At 31.9% G+C, this 22,890-nt stretch overlaps 1 protein-coding gene across 1 annotated transcript; it reads right to left on the bottom strand.

Annotated features, from left to right (window-relative positions):
- Window positions 1-18,456: 18,456 nt before the first annotated feature.
- LOC108480021 (aldo-keto reductase family 4 member C10-like) lies at window positions 18,457-22,546 on the bottom strand. Its single transcript, XM_017782918.2, has 4 exons — window positions 22,347-22,546; window positions 21,178-22,064; window positions 20,394-20,648; window positions 18,457-19,050 (listed from the first exon to the last, which is right to left on the bottom strand). The coding sequence occupies exons 2-4, from the start codon at window positions 21,742-21,744 to the stop codon at window positions 18,790-18,792; spliced, it is 1,083 nt and encodes a 360-aa protein (XP_017638407.1). The 5' UTR covers window positions 21,745-22,064; window positions 22,347-22,546; the 3' UTR covers window positions 18,457-18,789.
- Window positions 22,547-22,890: the final 344 nt, after the last annotated feature.

Raw genomic sequence — 22,890 nt, forward strand, 5'->3', positions numbered from 1 at the left:
TTTATAAAATATTAATATAAAAAATTAAATAGACCTTTGGTTGAAATATTAAAGTTAAGATGTTAATCATTATTATGTTTTATGATCACGTACATGTATTTTTTAATTTCTAAATAAAAATATAAAAGGCAACTACACTCTCATAGTAATATTTATTACTTAACTTTTTGTGTGTGTGCAATTTGTCAATCAAACTCTTGATTGCTAAGTGGCACTAATTCAATTAGCCAATTAAAAAATTTATCCATGCACAATTTTTTAACTACTTTAAAAAATAAACACTTTTTTTATCAAATTAATATCACAAATATTATAATATTTATTTTTGTAATAGATGACTTGATTATTATTTGATAGTAATTGATTTTTCATGAATGAAGATGTAATGGTTACCATGAGATAAAATAGGATCATATTGAAAGAACAGATTTACCACAAATATATTCAGGATATCCTATAATAGTAATACACTTATAACAAGGTCATTAGATGAGTACTTATTAAGTAGCTTTAGTAATGATATATAATTAGGGAGGCTTAGTCGCGATACTATAGTGGAATGACTTCGTAACTAAATAAATTTATAATTAATGGGCAAAAAACTGGAACTTAATTATTAATTATTTGAGCTCTAATTATATATGTCAAATTGGTCCCTCCGCTAGCTCGTTGAAACCAGAAATAAATTGCATGTAGAATCAAATGAATAAAAATAAATAGAAATGAAGTTCGAGAAATGGGTCGCGTTCACAAATGTACATGTTTTCTCACTAAATATAGAAATCATTTGAGAATTAATATAAGGTTTTGAATTATTATTTATTTAATTACAATGAAATAATTGATGTTCAAAATAGAATTAAATTAATTAGTCATTATGAATTCATTGAATATTAAAATTAAATATATTTCATCATAGATTCTTTTATGGTAAAGTTGTTATGACTTTAACGAAATTAGAAGTGGTTGAAAAATTATTTAATTGAAAAATTAATTTATCTAATTAAATTAATTAATAAATAATATTTATTTTGGGAAATAGGAAAACTATGTATTGAGTTGAATTAAATTATAAATTGTTTGGTTAAAAGCCCATAAAACACAAATAATTGGACTCAATATAAGAGAGGCCCAAATAATATCTTGAATTTTATTTGATATACTCACATGAATCACGTTACTGGTCCACTTGTTCAAGTAATATATTATTCCAAAATATATAATAATGAAAAAAAATATAATAATTATATTATTAAATGCACGAGTGGAAATTGGTGAGGGAAATTTACTTAGGGACGTAAATATGGTAAGCGGTACCATGCCCATGACTAAAGAAGGAATATACATCCACCAATTTTAATTTTCGGTGCTTTAGCAATTCGACACATCTCTCGGCACAATGTAGCCAAGATAGTTGATCCCCAACTAAGCTGCCTGACTTCTTTTAGGTCAATTGGTTCAAAATTTATTTATATTATACAAAACAAAATATCTCCTTAAATAACAATATTCTATAATAACTACCAAAAACATCAACTATTTACTCAAATTCCTAATGAAAGCACAATTTTCTAACCAAATATTCAAAGTCATATTAGAAACCCAGCTTTGTAAAAGATCCTACAAAAATTTTTAAAAAAAAGTGAACTTTTAATGCTAAAAATTTATACTTTTATGAATTTTAATAATTTTTTATGATTTTTCAACATATTTATTTATATAACAACATTTTATATGGATAATGAATCTATAATATATACCAATAAATCTATTTATATAATAAAATCTCTATTGGTCTGCACATACAAAGTAACTTATAATCGGTTGATTTGGTAAAAGCTTTTACTATTTTTTTTTTGAGCCTACAACAAAGGCTCCCTATTTATAAACTTAGCATTCCCTTTAAGCCTTAATTTTAGGGCACACTTTCTAAGAAACCGCCATGATAACCATTTAAAATGTTGCTACCTGTAACATATCTCATAATCACCTCCAAAAGGTGTACAACTCAAGTAACAATTCAAATCATGCTCCGCTAAGTCACGCTTTAACATCAGCTTAACAATCAAGTCATTATTTGAAATTCAAAGTCCAAAAAATTTAAAATCGTTAGATTTTTGAATTTTTTCATTGCAAGGAGAAGTTATCCTCCACATTGGATAGAAGTGAGAAACTTTCACCACAAAACACAAAAACATCTGTCTTTGAGAAGGTGTAACAACCTGACTTTTAGTGATACCGAAAAATGCTATTTTGGAACCCATTTCCGTAAACTAAGTGTGTAAATATTAAATATGAATATTTATAGGGTTAATATAAAAATATATTGATGTTTGGTCCATCAATTTTGTCAATTAAATATTTAATTTAGGCACAGGGACTAGATTGTAAAGCTTCAATTGCTATAAGTTTTTAATTGCCCAAAGGTTTAAGGATTAAAATAGCAATTAGCCAAGGATCCTAGATAGCAATTGGACCATTTCTCAATAGGAGAAAGTGAATAGTGATGTTGGAGTCCACTAAAGTTGATTAAAATTAAATTAAGTTAATTAAACCTCGATTATGTTAATTAAACTAGTTTAAATAAATCTTAATCAAGGTATATAAGTTAGTGGGAAAATAATGTCATCTTCATCTTTTATCTCCTCCTTACCATCCATGGAAGGAAGAAAACCATATTTGAAAGCTTAATATTCAGCCAACTAATAGGTATAAAATTTAAGTCATTTTCTTGTAAATTTTATAGATTTGAACTCATGGAAGCTTGATTTAACTAGCCCATGTACCAATTTGTAAAACTGCTAAAATTTTAGAAAGTTTTCATTGTTGATTTCTTGAAGATTTATGCTTGAAATTGATAGATTTTAAGCTTAGATTATGAAAAGCATTATATTGTAAAGTTATTTAACTAGTTAGTTAACTTTTTTACATTAGGGACCAAATTGAATAAAAGTAAAACTTATTATGAAAATAGGTTAAAATAAAAAGTATAGAGACCCTTTTGAGAATACATGAATTTAGATTTTTATCCAAAGCTTGAAATCGAAAGTTATGACTATCCTGAGTTCAAGGACAAAATTGAATAAAATATGAAATTTTAGGGATATCGAAAAATGAATTCATATAGGTTCATTCATATCATGATATAATTTGAAAATATTTAGTATTGATTGATTGTATAAAATAATTGTATAGATCAAGATTTGGATCCAAGCGGAGCTAATAGGGGAAAAGCTAAAGTTGCGAATTAGTCCCTGAAATGTCCACTCTTTTCACATTTTGAACAAGTAAGTTCATGGAAACTTACTATTTATGTTCATTATGTATGTTTTATGGTTGGTTTCATACATGTTTGAATATAATAGGATTATTTGTTAATTGACATGAAAGGCTGGAAATGGACTAAATTGAAATGTTATGTGAAAATTGGTATGTATCAGTATAGGATTCAAATGTGATGGTTTGATTTATTACATGCATGTAAATGAAATATGTGATCGCGTACAGCGTACAATATGAAAAATGGATAATTACAGGGATATGTGATGGTTATATGTGTAAAAGATGCTTTTATCAACTTAGTAAAAGGTTAGGATACAATTGACATGCCAATAGGGTCTTATGCTTGCTTGTACGAGATATGTGATTATTCAGAGATTGTCATAGTTATATTGAGATCCAGCATTTTTTGCAGATCATCAAGTTTTATATGTCTCTACGGAAACCCTGATGTGGTGGAGGGATGTATTAGCATATGAACATACGTATAATGCCTACAAGTTTTACACTTCGGTGCCCTGGTGTGGTGTAGTTTGACGAACAACCTAGAGTAGTGTAATTTACCTGTGTATTTGATTTCGTTTACTAGGGTTTCATTGGGCGAAATTGTTTAAACGAAATCCAAAACCTAAAAACATGATGAAATGTACTTGATAAACAATCAAAATGTTATTGAAAAGGTTCAAATGTAAATGTTACATAATAATGTATTGATAATAAGAAATGTGATTGATATGAATTATGAATGATTGACTTACACTTATGAATTGTTCGTTGAATATGTTTTATGATCGGTTATATGTACCATTGATATGATTTGAGTTGCTTATAATTTTTAATGTCATGGATATGTATGTATAGATATATGCTCATCTTGTGTAACACCGCTCACCCGTATCCAACGCCGGGACAAGGTTCGAGACGTTACTAGACTTAAACATTCACAACATGCAAAATCGGGCCACAAAATTTTTCGCCTAAAATTATAACATCTCAAACACATGCATATCGCCCCTTATACAGGCCTTCGAAGCCTGTAACATACATCGGGGTGGTTCGGGACTAAACCGAGAACTTTGAAAATATTTGGGCAACTTAACCAAATTTTCTTGCTTTGGAGAGTCGCACGCCCGTGTGGGTTGGGTCGTGTGGTCACACACGTCCGTGTGGCTTGGGGCACGCCCATGTCCTCAGCCTGTGTAATTCTCTGTTTGTGACATCAACAACCGTTTAAAGGCACACGACCAAGGTACACGCCCGTGGCGAGAGGCCGTGTCCTCCACACGGATGAGACACACGGCCGTGTCTCTACCCTTGTGGTCAAAAATTAAGTTAATATCCAATCTTTTTTGTCATTTTCACATGCACACACATACTTTTAACCTTTTTTATCTTATTAATCACTTATACCATTATATTATGGTTATTAACTTATACATCGACATCCATGTTCAGGGCACTAATAACTTGTTACCATATCACACAATCATTCTATGACTATGACCACATCGAACGGTCCTAAGGCCTTCATATTCTACCATTAAACATCAAAATACTTGCATATCATTCATGGGTAAATTTTTAAACACAAACCCTAGCTCAAATAAATGGTAGAAATAGCTAGAACATGTTACCGGAACTTAAAAAATGCATAGAACGTTAAAAACGGAGCTCAAAATCACTTACTATTGAGCTTGAAAGCTTGGCCAAACCCTAACCATGGCTGCTCTTGGTATATTCTGCTGAAGCAAGAAGAAAGGGACACAATTGGGTTTTAAAAATTTTCTTTTAATTCATTTTACCCCTAAATGACCAAAATGTCATTTTTACTATTCTTTCAAATTTTAACCAACCAAGGCCATTTTTATCCAACAAGTTATACAATGGTCTAATTACCATTTAAGGACCTCCCATGTAAAATTTCATAACAATTAGACACCTCTAACATGTAGAACTCAACTTTTGCACTTTTTACAATTTAGTCCTTTTGACCAAATTGAGTGCCCAAACTTCAAAATTTTCGAACGAAATTTTCACTAAATCATTCCTTGAAATTATAGACCATAAAAATATAATAAAAATGAAAATTTTCTCATCAGATTTGTGGTCCTGAAACCACTATTCCAACTAGGCCCAAAATCGGGATGTTATATTTCTCCCCCATTTAGGGATTTTCGTTCTCAAAAATCTTACTAGAAAAGGGGTTTTGTTTTTTTTATTTCACTTGGATTCCTCAATCCTATAATCGATGTCAAAGAACTCCCACTCAAGCTGAACTCTTACTACTTATCTCTTTAAGTTCCACATACAAAAATCATGAGTGGTATTCACTTTACAATACTTTCACTGAAACTTAATCTCTACCAGAAAGCTCATATACTCAAAATTCCGATCCATACCATCATGTTCATGTACATTCACACCCGAATCTTTTCGGATTCGAATAGTGAAACTAGCCAGTTCATCTCGGCCTCATACTCTTTATAATTCCACATAGTCCAATTATTTGCCAATTCAACCCTCAGCTATCCTTCTTTTCAAGCCTCTTTTGGCTTTCCCAAGAAATCATGATATGAAACTCGGATCTCAATCCGATTAATAGATATTAAAATTCCATGATATCCAATATTCATAAAGACACGAAATTCTATGAATCTGGTGAGCAGACATTCGGGTACACCAGCATAATTTACACATCTCATAACGTTTAACAACTCTACATATCACTTTCCTCTTTCAAGAACAGGAATGATCTAGACAAGAAAATCCATATTAACTTTTTTCTATTTCCATTCTAGTGCCCAAATGGCAAAAATAATTCTGATGATTCTTGTTATACATCTTTAAATTTTCAACATTTCAAGAATTTGTACTCAAAGATAAACAATAATTATTTCAGCATTTTTAAATACCCAAATTATCTTCACATTATCAATTTCAGATCTTTTTATCGCATTCAATTCTTCTAGGAAACGTACACTTATTAATTAGACTATTCGTCTTTTTACCCGTGAAGAAATAAAATCTTATTCTCAAGCATGAACTGTAACACCCCGAAACCGTGGCCGTCACCGGGGTCGAACACGAGGTGTTATCTGGCTTAGTTCATCACTTATACAGCTCAAACAATTTATTTAAAACTCCTGAGACAGTCATCAATCTGCATTATAGTCACTTAAAAATTCGTATCTTGAGTTCTGAAACTCGAAATCCAATTCCGCAAATTTTTCCTGAAACTAGACTCATATATCTATCTATTAAAAATTTCCACAATTTTTGATCGGTCCAATTAGTACAGTTTATTAGTTAAAGTCTCCCCTATTTTAGGGTTCGACTACTCTGACCTCTGTGTATTACGAACCAGATATCTCCCTGTACAGAGATTCAATGACTATACCGTTTGTCCCTAATAAAACTAGACTCAATAAGGAATCTGTACATATAAAGTATGACTTATAATTATCTTTTTAGAATTTATGGTGAATTTCCGAAGTCGGAACAGGGGATCCAGAAATCGTTCTGGCCCTGTTTCACAAGGTTTTAAATATCTCATGGAATATAGCTCATATACTTGTTTTACTTCTTCCATGTGAAAATAGACTCATCAAGCTTCGATTCCATAATTTATTCACTATTTAATTCCATTTCTACTATTTTTAGTGATTTTTCAATTTCACATCACTACTGCTGTCTGCATCTATTATTAGAGTAAATTTTACCTATTAGAGTAATTTAACATACATATCACCAAGTATGATCATGACTAGCCATACCAAAGGCTAATCATTTCCAAGCATTTCCTTACTACTCAATAACCATATCATGAGTGTAACACCGGAAATGATTAGCCATGACAAATGGCATAATAATCAAATAGACTTTAACTATTACTTATAACTAAGTATCATAAGACTAAATCCAACTTAACATTTATGCCTTTTTCGCATGGCTAAAAGTATACATACCAAAGTTCAAACAAAACATAATAGCCTATACATGCCGAAATGTTCTCTTAGGCCAACTAAGAAGAAGATACCAAAAAGTTGCAAGCTGGTGTGATGACTTTGACGATGGTCCGAACACGCAAAATGGGTCAAGGAAATCTAAATAGAAAACAAACAAACACACAAAATGAGTATTAAACCCAGTAAGTCATAAGCAATAATATACATATCGTTGATATGAGATTGCGAGAAAAATAATATGAGATCAACCAATTTCAGTCATGCCGGATTATGTTACATTCTCATATTTTACTGACCCGACCACAGGCCAAAGCTTGCTATCAATCAACTATCATACAATCAAACGCTTTAAAACCTTCTCTCAATTTATAGAACAATGTCAAAGTATATACACTCATGCATATTCATTTCATATCTCATTTTGATATTTCGGTTAATAGCACTAACACTATATGCTTTCCATATGCTACTTATACCATCAACCGAATTCGCACACATAGTGCATAAGGATTTTCGCACACATAGTGCCATGATACACCGCACACTTAGTGCCCCAAAAGTTCAATCACGTATTAACATTTAAATCAGCACACATAGTGCCTTTCACTTCGCACACTTAGTGCCAATTATCGAATCCTAATAGTAAAACAATTTACTTAACTTAATTGGCACATACGGCCACAATTATAAATGCATATACAATTAATCTCATAAAACTTATGGACTTACATTACGCCGATGAAATGATTCCCAAATGACTATTCAATATTCTTTGCTTTGCCTTTACTTGATTCTCCTCCTTGGATTCTTGAGCTAAAATAAATGAATTTAGTAGTTTAATTACTTCAAAAATACTCATATCTATATGAATTTAATGATTCCATTTCTTCTTACAACAATCCTTGTTCAAGACATCAAGGTTTCAACTAATATTTATATTATGCCATAAAGTGAATGCATTATCACTTCCAAATAACATTATGCCAAATATAATTACACTCAATTATACATAAGTATGAGTCAAACTCAACTTTGAAAGCCAACCTCCTCATTTGGTCGATTTTAGAGAATCAAAGAAAATTTTATAATGTGCATACTATATAACCGAATGTGCAAGATTAAAATCGATATCACCTATGTACTTAACTACAATGCCGAATATAAAATTTTCAATGCAACATCAATTCTCGTCATAACATTATCTCGAATATGTTTACATTCAATTATATATATAATCCGAATCAAACTCAACATATAAGCTAACATTACTCCTTTAGTTGATTATATAAAATCGAGATAATATCACAAATGTGCTTATCTATATAACCGAATGTGCAAAAACTAAATTCACCATCACCCATATGCTTAACTGGATGGCCGAATATATAACATAATTATAATATCATTTTAAATTCATTTAAACACAAAATTTCATCTCATGAACACTTGACCGAATTTTTCCTAAACTAGCATAGTTTTACATCTATTTATAACATCATGTAAATCCACACATATCTACTTTTCTACCTAAATTTTCTTTCACCTTTCTACTATTTCCATTCACAACATCAAAAACACCATTCTTTTAGCTTTACCTTCCTCTAACCGTATGCCATTTAGTCACCTAATTAGGTAGAAAATTAACACACGGAATATAATAGACATTGGCTACTAACTAGATTTTTTTACAAAATTTAATGGATTTATCATGAGTCTTACCTTAATCAACTCTTTAGGATGGCCGAATGTTTAGAAATTTCCTTCCTTTCACCTAATTAGGTAGAAAATTAACACACGGAATATAATAGACATTGGCTACTAACTAGATTTTTTTACAAAATTTAATGGATTTATCATGAGTCTTACCTTAATCAACTCTTTAGGATGGCCGAATGTTTAGAAATTTCCTTCCTTTCTTTCCTTTAGCTTACGACCATGGCAAGAGGAAGAAGATGAACACTTTCTCTTTCCTTCCTCTTATTTTATTCATCTTTATTTTATTTATTTTGTTTAATTAACCTATTATCTAATATAAAATTGCTATAAATTCAACTTAGTGGTAGTGCATTATTGTTTGGCCGGCCATTACTTGTCAATTTGGGTAAATTGACATGCAAACCCAAGCTTTCCCACATTGTTGTTATTTGATCCTTACAAATTGTCTATCATCTTTTCTAAGTCTCTCAACTAGGTCCTTTCGAATTAATTCACATTCCTAAAGCTAATATTAAGCATTTAATTTCATACATTCACTATCGCACATAAATTTATGTAAGTAAAACACAAAAAAATAAATTTTTTGACACGGTAATGTGGTCCCGAAATCACATTCCGACTAGGGTCTACTTAGGGTTGTCACATGAACATCCCATTAAATTCTAAACATATATTCCACACAGATTGAACAATCAAGTCGACCTTATTCATCCGTAATTGATATTTTAAGAAATTCTCTCTTCTAGTCAACAGAACGATTCAACATGTATCATTCCAAATTCACTCATCATGCCAATCGAAGACCATAAAAAATGCATTAGCATAAGTAATACTGATACCTCAACTGAATACATTAACTTTGATTAACTTACTTGAGAAAGGAAATCCACCATACACATTGGGACTAGAAATTTCACCACATTATCAGGATCAATTCAGAGGTATAGTCATACTTTTTTTATATATATCAATCACAAGCTGGAGGTCGTGCTCTAAATGCAAGCCATGATCAACAAGTTACAAGATAAATATAACCAGAAAATTTAAGATAGAGAAATCCGAGACGGAGAAGCCCAGAATAAAGAAATCCAGAATAACATCATTTCAAACTACTGACAACAAATACAACTAGAACTATATACTCTTCATATATCTATATGTGTGTGTATAATCATTCAGAGCAATGATCAACAGAGACAGAATCATGGCACCATACACAATTTCTCATCGATTCTCAATAGGCAGAATATAACAAAATACCAGAGAAAAACAGAACCATGCAGATCATAACCCAATCAGACTAACAACATATTCGTCTAACGTTAAGATCAAGGAATATTTTCATAATATAAGAATTCATCAGGGATTAGATAGCCCCAATAATATTTCCGGTGTCAGATAATCTCATACAATATCTCAATAGAGACAGTCACAAACTGTTCACTGTAATTACCATACTTGGACATTTCATATTTCGAACATTATTCCTTTAACTAGTTCTGCCGTCCCACTAAGAAAACCAATTCATAAGGGAATTTCAATCAATACATTTCTCGATGTCATACCAGGATAGATTGTTTTACTAAAATTAACCTTTTTCACTAACTGCGATGTTGCAAAAATTAAACAATCTTTCAATCAATCCGATATCTTTCTAGCTCATGTCTGAACTTACCAACCCCTTCTCAATCTCTAATCATGATTATAACCATTCTATCATTGAACTCTTTGGTTTCTCACCCGGAAACTCATTCAACACAAATCTCAGAAATTTCCATTATAAAACACCACTTTGGTAAAGGGGAGGGGTCGTAGGGCCTTTGACTTGACTCTCATATACATATACATGTAACACAGTTTTTATCATCATAATCATGTCATTCATTTCAAGTAAACTAACTTTCATATTGATTTTACACCCATTTTCCAGTTATCTCATTTTAACAAGTATGCTTATACATGCATTCCATGTTTTCTGGATAACTTTACTTATCTATTCATTTAATCATATAAGTCATGCACATGATATCATACATGGGCCAACAAACACATATAAGTTTATCACAATCTATACTTTTACCTCGTACACCATCATTTAGACATATCGTTACAATCATATGAATTAGTACAAGCAATTTAACATATTTACTTAAGCTATACGAGCTTATCAACCATGATTTTTCATATAAGCGTACGTGAATATTCATTTCGTCTATATCTTTGGTAAATTATCTAAACACATGTATTCATTCAAGCAAATAGGCCATTTACATCATAAAATTATTTATTAATCATAAATAAGCTCATTCACCATGTACACATTTCATGAATCCTCATTCGTACCTTTCTAAGTTGCAGTTCATCATGACTGGACCTTACTCTAATATTTTAGCATCACATTTAGCATGGTCGATGTAACTCGGTTAGAGAGTACCTTTGTCTAAAAAAAATGACTCTCAAATGTGTTGGGAGACATCACACTATCACAAATCAGTGGCATGTATAGCTGGACTCTCATACATATACCACTAAAAAATAACACCCCTCATCCATATCCAACGTCAGGACAAGGCTCGTGACGTTACTGGACTTAAACATTCACAACATGCAAAACCGGGCCACAAAATTTTTCGCCTAAAATTATAACATCTCAAACACATGCATATCGTCCCTTATACAGGCCTTCGAAGCCTGTAACATACATTGGGGTGGTTCGAGATTAAACCGAGAACTTTGAAAATCTTTAAGCAACTTAACCAAATTTTCTTACTTTGGAGAGTCACACGCCCGTGTGGGTTAGGCCGTGTGGTCACACATGTCCGTGTGGCTTGGGGCACGCCCGTGTCCTCAGCCTGTGTAACTCTCTGTTTGTGACATCAATAACCGTTTAAAGGCACACGACCAAGGTACACGCCCGTAGCGAGAGGCCGTGTCCTCCACACGGATAAGACACACGGCTGTATCTCTACCCGTGTGGTCAAAACTTAAGTTAATTTCCAAGCCTTTTTGTCATGTTCACATGCACACACATACTTTTGACCTTTTTATCTTTTTAATCACTTATACCATTATATTATGATTATTAACTTATACATCGACATCCATGTTCAGGGCACTAATAACTTATTACTATATCACACAATCATTCTATGACCATGACCGCCTCGAACGGTCCTAAGGCCTTCATATTCTACTATTAAACATCAAAATACATGCATATCATTCATGGGTAAATTTTTAAACACAAACCCTTGCTAAAATAAATGGTAGAAATAGCTAGAACATGTTACCGGGACTTTAAAAGTGCATAGAACGTTAAAAACAAAGCTCAGAATCACTTACTATTGAGCTTGGAAGCTTGGCCAGACCCTAACCATGGCTGCTCTTGGTATATTCTGCTGAAGCAAGAAGAAAGGGTGTAACACCCCTTAACCCCAAACCGTCGCCGAAACGAGGTTATGAGGCATTACCGGACATATTAGACAACTTACGAATAATTTACAATTAATATAACTTTCATAGTATAATATAATAATTAAGTCCCTATATTGGACTCTCGAAGTTTAAATACATATTAAAAGTAGAACGGGACTTGTTCGAGTATTCTGGGAAATTTTTTTTTTTATAAAAAAATTTTTGACAGCATTTCTGCTTATTTTTACCTAAAACCCCCTGCAAATTCAAACCAAAACAACCAACACCAATGTTTCACATTCATATAACTAATATTTATATCATTAACATAATTTTAACTTAATAACTATCATAGCATCATTCTAAATTGATTAAAAACTTCATTCATTTAACCATTTAAATTTTATAATTCATCCTTCACTACCCAAAGTAATATACATATTCAAGTGACTAAACAATACCTATATACATGCCACCTTTATCCAAAAGAAAAATATACATCACCAAATTTGTGTTGGAGTCGAGATTGTTCGGATCTTTGAGTAGGACACTTGACTTACTAACTAACCTCATGCACGAAACAACCGTGACATTGAGTATGGATATACTCAAGGGTATTACCATAATTCAAAATATATCATCAATAATAAAATATAAATATTAAAATACATAACAATTAATTTCTTAAATACTAATTCATACTTTATTTTTATTTTTATTTTCATCTTTTCATAATAACAATTCAATTTAATTATTCATCAATCAATGTATTTTTCATAAGCTTGAATTTAAACCACTTATGAACATTTAGCTCATACTTTTCTCTTTCTATCACAATTCCAATTTCTATTCATAATTCAATTTCTCTTTTTTTTTTATTTCAATGCCTTAAATTCACATTTCAATTTTTCACCCTATTAACGTAACTCGGACTTTGGCGGATACACGGATCCAACCAAACACACCAGTATGGCACCCAGTGCCTCATCGGATAGTTTGAAGTAATAATTGACACCCAGTGTCTCATCAGCCTAGCCGAAGTAAAGTTGGTACCCAGTACCTCATCGAATCTATCCGAAGAAATTTAGTGACACCCAGTGTCTCATCGACTTGAGGTCGAAGCATCCCTGAACACTTCTAATCCTATGGCATACCAACTATATCCGACTCAGCCCGACTAGTTAATAGGGTATTCAATTCACTTTCTCAATTCTATATCACTTTCAATTCACAATTCAAATCACCATTCATTTTTCAATCAATACACTTTTCAAATAATCACATATTCCATAATTCACTTATTCTATTCAATTTAATTCAATTTGCATCACTTTCATTTTCACTCAATATTCATAACAATTTCACATGCTTACCTCAAATCTTACTTACCATACATAACAATTAAAAATTCAGCAATCAATAATAATTAAAATTCAAATTATAGTAATACATATCGTAATTCTCCCGTTTTAGTCCTCGATGACTTTCTCCTTTCCTTTTGATGCTGATGCTTCAGGTTCTTTGTTGGCTACGAAAATAATAGTAATTTACATTATTATTTACAGCATTAATTATATAAATAATTAAATTTCTAAACAATTCCTACCTTATTCCCAAATTAATCCTAACTAAACTTAATTATTTTCTTAATCCAATTCACTCTCTTTTTCTATTCAAATTTTGTCTAAACTTATATTTAACTATAAAATTTCCTGCATATTTTCCTAATTTCGAAATTTCTTCAATTTAGTCCCTACAACATAAAACTTATAGCCTAGTTTACAATTTAATCCCTTAATCAATTCTAACTTATAATTCATTCAATTAAATCCCTAATTCCATAATTTGTCCAACAAGAACCATATTTGGAAACATATGAACTCTTGAACTATCAACTTAATTTCATCAAAATCTTGTTTCAAAGCTTCTAAAACATCAAGATTAACTAAAAAGGACTTAATTGACTTACCAAATTAACTCCAAGCTTCAAATACTTAGTTTTCTCTTTTATTTTTCTTTCCCTTTTTCTTTCTCTTTTTCTCCCCTGCTTCCCGTTTCCAATTCTGTTTCTATTCCCTTTTGTTTCTTTATTTCTCTTTTATATTTATTTGCTTTACTTATTTAATTAGCATATATTATAATATATTTATTTTAAATATCTATTTTAACATCATTTACATATTTTACAATTGCACACATATTTAATTCTACATTTGTACCAATAATTTTATTACATTTGTCATTATTTAATTTGTTTCTCAAACAAAAATCTCATAATTTAAAATTTTAATTATTTAATTAACTAATATCTTTTACTCAAATTATAAGTAATTTAGTATTTAAATTACAAACGTACCAATATAATTTTTACACATGTATATTTTATTACCATATATTTATCAACTATTTAATTTATTTAAAATATAATATTCATTAAATAATCATAATAATTATAAAACCATAATAATAATTTTAATATATATAACACATACATTCAAGAAAAATCTTGATTTTTCTTTCATTTGCTGCCTCAATTTATGTAAATGGCTTAATTGCCATTTTGATCCTTTTTATTTTCTATTACTTTAGAATTAAATTTTTACCCCTTTTTCAATTTATTTCTTTTTGCTAATTATTCTAAATTAAGCTAATTTCACCTAATTAAATCCTAATTAGACATACCACTAGGCTCATAAATATTTTCAATAATTATTTTCGAACTTATTTCACTAAGACGGAGGCCCTATAACTCACTTTTCCGGTGCCCATGGATTTTGGGTCATTACAAAGGGACACATTTGGGTTTTAAAATTTGTCTTTTAATTCATTTTACCCGTAAATGACCAAAACGCCCTTTTTACTATTCTTTCAAATTTTACCCAACCAAGGCCATTTTTGTCCAAAAAGCTATACAATGGTCTAATTATCATTTAAGGCCCTCCATTTAAAATTTCATAACAATTAGACACCTCTAACATGTAGAACTCAACTTTTGTAGTTTTTACAATTTAGTCCTTTTGACCAAATTGAGTGCCCAAACGTCAAAATTTTCGAACGAAATTTTCACGAAATCATTCCGTGAAATCGTAGACCATAAAAATATAATAAAAATGAAATTTTCCTCATCGGATTTGTGGTCCAAAAACCACTGTTCCAACTAGGCCCAAAATCGGGATGTTACACCTTGTTAATGTTGTATAGTGCTATGATCTAGCCAACATTGTGCCAATTTAAGGTAGCTAACATGCTTATGTGAAAATAAGGTAAGCATAGTACTTCTCATTTGAACTTATTAAGCATTCTATATACTTACTTTCGTTGTTTTCCTTCCCTTGTAGATCGTCACCTTGTGGAACGTATTGAGCCGGATCAGTATGAAACACACACTATTAAAAGACTGTAGAATCATGTTCTTTTAAGTACAAAATTGTGGCATATATATAGGAACACTTAAGTGTTCAAATGCTCATTTTGGATAGCTAGTTTTGTGAGAAATTGAACATAATGGATTTTGAATAATGTGAGTTCTTTGTGGCTAGGTAAGTGCATGGAAATGAACATATTTAATGCTATTACAAGTAATAGTCATAATATTGAGTGATTTGGTAGTTAAGTTGATGTTTAGCTAGTAATGGTATTAACTCATATAATGCTTGAAATATGTATTTAGTACTTGGTGGTTGTTGTTCATGCTAAAGTCACATAAGTTATTGATGCACAAAATGTATAAAAATGTATGTATTCAAGTTGAATGTCATGTCTTAAAATGTTTTGGTATAGGTAGATTTGGCATTTGAATGAATGTAATGAAATAAATTGATTTTGAATAGGTTGAGCTCATGTTTCAATTGGTTTTGATTGGAATGGTTTGGTGATTTGTTTGGCATGAAATGGTATAATTGGAGTTGCTTTTGATGGTATAAGGTTGTATAAATCATTTAGGTAGTATTGCACATCTTGAATAGGAACCAAAATGGTGTTTTTACTAAAAATAGTCATCGTCACGACCACCAACTCCTAATGTCACAATGTGATGTCAACAATAAGGGATGTTGTGACGTCAGTATGTATGAAGTCGTGACGTGACATACTAAGTTGGCGGCATCATGATGTGGAGAGAGTGAGGTCACGACATCAACCCAAAAATTTTCAAACATTATAGTTTTGTCCTAATTCAAACTGGAGTTAGCAAAAAAGCTTTTGTAAGCTCATGTGGGACCCAAAAATGATCATGTAACATATCATGTATGTGAATGTTAGTTATATACGTGTTGAATGATCGAATGTTGTTTAATGGTAAGAAATTGCTCCGACAATGGTTATAACATCTCGTAGCTCAGACTCGATGACTGGGTCGAGTATGGAGTGTTTCAGAAGGTCACTTTGTAACATTCCCTTCGACTTGACACATATATGTTTTGCCACCGAGTTACCTACGTCAAATGCCATGGTTGTTTGAATCAGTGGTCTAATCAATTCAATCTGTACCAAAAAATTGAAGAAGTACTGAATCGACACAAAATCAATTAAACCGAATAAAAAACCAGTTAAAAACATTTGAATCAAATTTAAATTAGTTTAAATATTTAATTTGATTTTTATAATTTATAAAATGAATGTTTATTTTCTATTATTATTCATTTTTATATTTTAATTTTCCTTATTTTCATGATTATTTTCTCAATTATTTTTATTATTTTTAGATTTTCTAATTTTGTAATAGTTGATCCGGAAATCAATGGTCCAACCAATTCAACCACCAGTTTGATTTTTAAAACATTACCGAATGCCACTAAGTAGAGGTGCTCATGGATCGGGCCGAATCGGGCCCATGCAAGGTGTATATAGACCAATTTTCTAAGCTCGAGCCCGATCCGAAAAATGGGCTTACTTTTTTACCCAAGCTTGACCCAATTTAAGGAAGGTAAACCCGAGCACGACCCGACCCTCTCATATTTGATTTTTTTAGATTAGTTTTTATTTAAAAGTAAAATTTTTAAAAAATATAATATACTAAATGCACTAAAATGTGCTAAAATAAAAATTTTCTAACACATTAAAAGTATTTATATTAAAAAAAACACTACCATAAAGATAATAAATGTTTTATTATATTAAAAACACAAATAAATATAATAAATATTTTATTATATTAAATATAAATTTTAAAATTTATATTTTGGGTTGGTTATTTAGTTGGGTAAGTTTTCTTTTAAGTTTTGATTAATGAGTTTAATTGTTATTAGGTTAGCGATTTAATATAAATATATATAATTATTATTTAACATATATAATTAATATAACATTTTTATAATATAATATATTCGGTCAGGATGAAAACATCTTGCTCAATGCCCGGCACATATAGAAAATGGATCTTAAATTTTTATTCAAGTCCATTTTTCGAATATTATATTTTGTCCAAATTCTCTCCATTTTAAATAGACCTTTACATCTGGACAGATAGTTTGACCTATGAACAGGCCTACCGTTAAGCCACCCACGCTAAAACACCACAACCATCTTACTTCGCCTAATATACCTCCTCCACCATTGGAACTATTTCACTAGATCATAGGAAATGAGCAAGCTATCTACTTCTGATTGTCAACAGATTATTTCGATAAAACATACATCAATTGTCGCTCACATATCTTATAGTCTAATCAACTCATGTTAAATTGTTAATCCAACAAGAAACAGTAGAAAGAACCACCCAACCTGTCAAGAAACGACGCATGGCAAGAGAAGACTAAAGCCCCTATAAATACTCCTCTTAACCCGAAGGAACTCTCGAACTCTTATAATACCTTCTTCCTCCAGTCCGTCCTCCCTCTCAGCCCCTCAGCTCCATTAAAAACTGTACGGTGCCTAAGTAGGATGAGCCGACACTAGTCTCCTCCTCGCTACCTTTGCTGTTTGTAACTTTGCAAAAGCAGAAGCCAATTTTCAACTTGAATTCATGATGACCGACTGATAAAAATACAGTTACAGTGCTCCTTTGTTGATCAATTCTTCCTCACCTTCATGTTGGGTTTTCAATTCTACTTCAAATATTCTAAACAAAACTCACACAAAACAGTTCTTAAAACAATGTATGATGTTCAAGCATGTTTTATTTCACCATAAGCTATAGTAAGTTACATTTCTTTTCATTGGTAATTAACATTTAATGATGTTTTACAAACAAAACACGTTTGCACACATATATATGAAACACCATTTGTTCATATAAAAAGTAAAACCTGCAACTACAGATCAATTACAATGTTCTTCTCTTTGACTTTCTATCCATCGTCACAAACTCAAAGCTATGCTAATGATGGCGACGCAACAGCAAATATTATAACCGAGCAATGACATGATTGAATGCAAAACCAGGACATTATCCTTAAAAAAACATGCTCACAACATATTAGGCATTGAATTCAGCGTCATCTTCCATTTCTCGAACAGCTTGAAGAGGACCACTACCAAACATGAAGCCTCGATCGGAGAGATTGTTCAAAGGACCATCTCCATATAAACATACCTGTGGTTCAATCCGATTCAAGCGGTTCCACTCATCATCTGACAGAGACCAGTTAAATATGTCAATGTTTTGCTTTATCCTGTCGGGTTTTAGGCTACATGGTAGAACACTGGTTCCTCTTTGAAACCCCCACCGTAGAATTACCTGCAAACAAGCAAAGTGGACAGACATGTCCAGAACATATTCAGACATGGATACGGAGATACAACCCTCCAAAAATCTTTCAAATACATGGAAAAACTGAGAAAAATTAACATACCCACATCGGACTTAGAGTCCAAGTAACATAGTTCTAATAAAAATGGCTGTTATGATCAACATTTGCTCTACCATAAATGATTGTGATCCTAAATGCTCCGAAAATGACAGACATGCTAAATAACCCACAAATGTGGATTCTTGTAGTTGCAAGTTATTTGATAAGAAAATCATGCACTATACACATGAAGCTTTAAATACATAAGATATCCTCTGCCAACCATCATGCTGATGTTAAAAGAAAAATCCTTGGGCTAATCCTGCTGCTCATCTCATCGCATTTCCAAACACATCTATTACAGCCCAGTCATGATAATACAAACATATATACTCATAAAAGCATAAGACTGTTCCTTGCACAGATAACTTTAATCAGTTGTAGGCTTCCCTTATTATATGGTGTTATTCTGTTGGGACGGAGTTCAATGCAACTCTTTTTCTCCAATGTTCAAGCTTTGTGTTAGTTCTGTGAGTCTTTTGTCCACTTTGCTCAATGCAAAGTTATAGCATCTGAAAGATCTAAATTCGGGTACTAGAAAGCAGTTGGGCATACAAGACTGACCTAGAGATTCAACAAATTTAACCATAAGCATACAGGGAAGAGTTGGGTAAGGAAGCCCCTCCCTCTTTACTTTTGATCTGAAATGGCAACTAGTCTTAAATTGTTTCATAAAGTCCGACACATTGATGCATATAAGTGAATCCTACAATATGGATTTTTGTGTTCTCCCACAAAAGATACTGATATTCCCAACTCTTCTCAGTTTTGTTTCTGCTAAAAGTATAGACTTTAGTTTTGATAGATGATAAACACAAGCTCTAACCGAGCTCTTGTGTCAGGTCAGCGAATAGCTCTATGTTCAAGTAGACCCTAAGCTGGATGCATCTAAATTTTGTATCCGTAAGCATTCATTATATACTCATGCACTTCAGACACCGGTAATAATCTAAAATAGTTCAATTGTGTTTATTATTGTACCTTCCACCTTATATCATTTTGACATTCAGAAATGATCCCATAAATCCAACAACAAAGTAAGGGATAAAATAATTTGTCAGTTACCAGGATCAATAGGTTGATATTTTACATCAATGAATGAGGTCAACATACTGTCAACAAATTTGAAGTCGTTCATTAGCCTACTTTAGGTCCGAAGAAACACAGAAAATGGAAGGTAGAATGATAAATAAAGTAAAACTAGAGATGATATTGTTAATAAAAGGTATACCTGCTCAGGTGTCTTTTTGTGCCTATCTGCTATCTCTCCAACAACTGATAATTTCAGCATCGGTCCATGTACTGATCTAGACCTCCGAAATGAAATCCGAGGAGTTCCGGGTTCATCTTCCCCACCCGATCCACTATCGGACACTCCAGGACTTGAAGTAGGTACTCCCAAAGGTGTATGAGCCGATACATGGATACCCTTCATTTGGCAGAACTTCACCAGCTCATCTTGCCTCCAAAAAGGATGCAACTCCACCTATAAAAAAAAATGAATTAGTTGTATAACTCGATGAATTTTGCCAGATATGGGATTCAGAAAACAGAAAGCAATCAACGACGAACAAATAAAGGTCAATATCTGGAAAAGTATTACGAGATCGAAGAGACAAACAAAACGATGTGCATCAACTACAACATAAACAAATATTCTAAGTCCATCAACTAGTAAAGTTTGCCTCAAATGTTGCGGACTCGCATTCGAACATTGTAGAAAGGACTGGAGCTCACCAACTCCGTGTTCTTAGCCAGGCTAATAGATTTGGATCAAAAAGAGAACTTAGAAATCATCTCAAATTAAATGAATGCAAGCAAAAGTTCATAGATTCATGCTAGCAAATCTCACGTTTGAGTCACCAACAATTATTCCAATAACTACACATCAATCAACGTATGGACAAATATGTAAGCATTCCTTTAATTTCACGGTAAAGTTCCCAACAAATCTACAAAAAGATAGAAGACTGTAACAAATGCAAAGTTAAAAAATGCGTGAAAATCTATCATACCTGATTAACAGCAGGTACGATTTTTGCAAATTTAAGCAATTCTTTGATCTGATGAACACCGAAATTGCTAACACCGATAGCTCGAACTAAACCGGAATCGACTAGGCCTTCCATGGCCTTCCATACCTTCTTGAGGCGATTCAGAAACTGCCTATGCTCACTCCCAGACTTCAAAGGCGGATCAGTTGCATCACCAAAACCAGAGCTCTCAGGCCAATGCATCAAATAAAGATCCAAATAGGAGACTCCAAGATTCTTAAGAGACACCCTAACATAATTCTCAATCTTATTCAAAGAGTTCATGGTACAATAAAGCTTAGAGGTTAAAAAAATATCCTCTCTTTTTAAAGAACCTTTGAAAGCTTCATTCAATGCTTCCCCAACTTCGATTTCATTACCATAAAGATGTGCACAATCTATGTGTCGGTAACCGACCGAAAATGCTGTTTTAACAGCATCAACACAAAGGTCTCCTCCACTCTGCCATGTTCCAAGCCCAATGGCGGGGATTTTAGCTCCAGTGTTCAATACATAGAAATTCCCTGGAATCCCAGATTTTCCTTTCATTTTCCTTGATTTTCTCACCCACCAAACAAGAAAAAGGGGCAAGTTTTTCAACTATATATTCACTTCTGTTTTGGTATTTGAATTACCGGAAACACTCTCCCAAACCCAAAAATCTCAGTATTGCACTAAAATATGCAAATTAAACCAAAAACCCAGTAATGGAATCTCAAAAACAAAACAACCCAAATCAGCAAAAAAAAAAAATCAGCAGTAAAAGAAACTAAAGAAACTGCCTTTTATCCACAAAAAAAAAAAAAAACAAAACAAAACAAAACTTAACTTCAAATGAGAAAGAACCCAGCTTGTTTTTATCCATTAATCTGAAAGAACACAACAATGGATCGTCCATCAAAAACACCACCCTACACAAACCTTAGAGACAAAGCAATCGAATAAACAAACCTTAAAAATTCAGACCACAACAACCAAAAAACTAAGGACTTGTTTTTTTTTTTTCTTTTCTTTCCTATATATCATACATATAATATTACAGCTAAACTTCAAAAGAGAGGGTCACGGTCAACAAAGGCAACACAACAAAAGGAAGAAAAATAAACTTGCAAACTAAAACTCTCCATCAAGAGATAAAACAAACCTCTTACCTGTAGGTTGGAGTATATGAATAGTTTTTATATATACCGTATCAAATTACCAATCTTTATATCTATTCTTTTATATATAAAGAAAAAGACAAAAGGTCAGAGATATAATAATTGTATTCATATTATTTTGTTGGGATTTTGAACACTATTGTGTATGTTTGTGGAATATTAAAAAGAAAAGGGCAAATTTAAGGGCTACCTGCCAAGCTATTATTATCAACTTCACATCCACGCTCACTGTACATTGTTCTTTAAGATACCTTAAATTCGAAAAAGAAATAGTAAATATTGAGATTCCAACAAAAAATTTTAACTTAACGAAGTAAAGTTTAATTGTTTATTATTATTTGAAGATATATTTGGTGGTGATTAAGCCGTACTTATAGATTTCAACGTGAGAATATTCTATGCTATGACTTGGTAACTTCCTACAAACAAACAAGGAAACTTGGGGATATTGTTGTAGAAACCTAAGTAAAGTTTCATCATACAAATCAAAGGCACCCCCAGTTTTGCTTGTGCCAATTTTATTTTATTTTTTATG

Source organism: Gossypium arboreum, chromosome 12 (genome assembly GCF_025698485.1).
Source record: "Gossypium arboreum isolate Shixiya-1 chromosome 12, ASM2569848v2, whole genome shotgun sequence".
Classification (NCBI taxonomy): Eukaryota; Viridiplantae; Streptophyta; class Magnoliopsida; order Malvales; family Malvaceae; genus Gossypium; species Gossypium arboreum.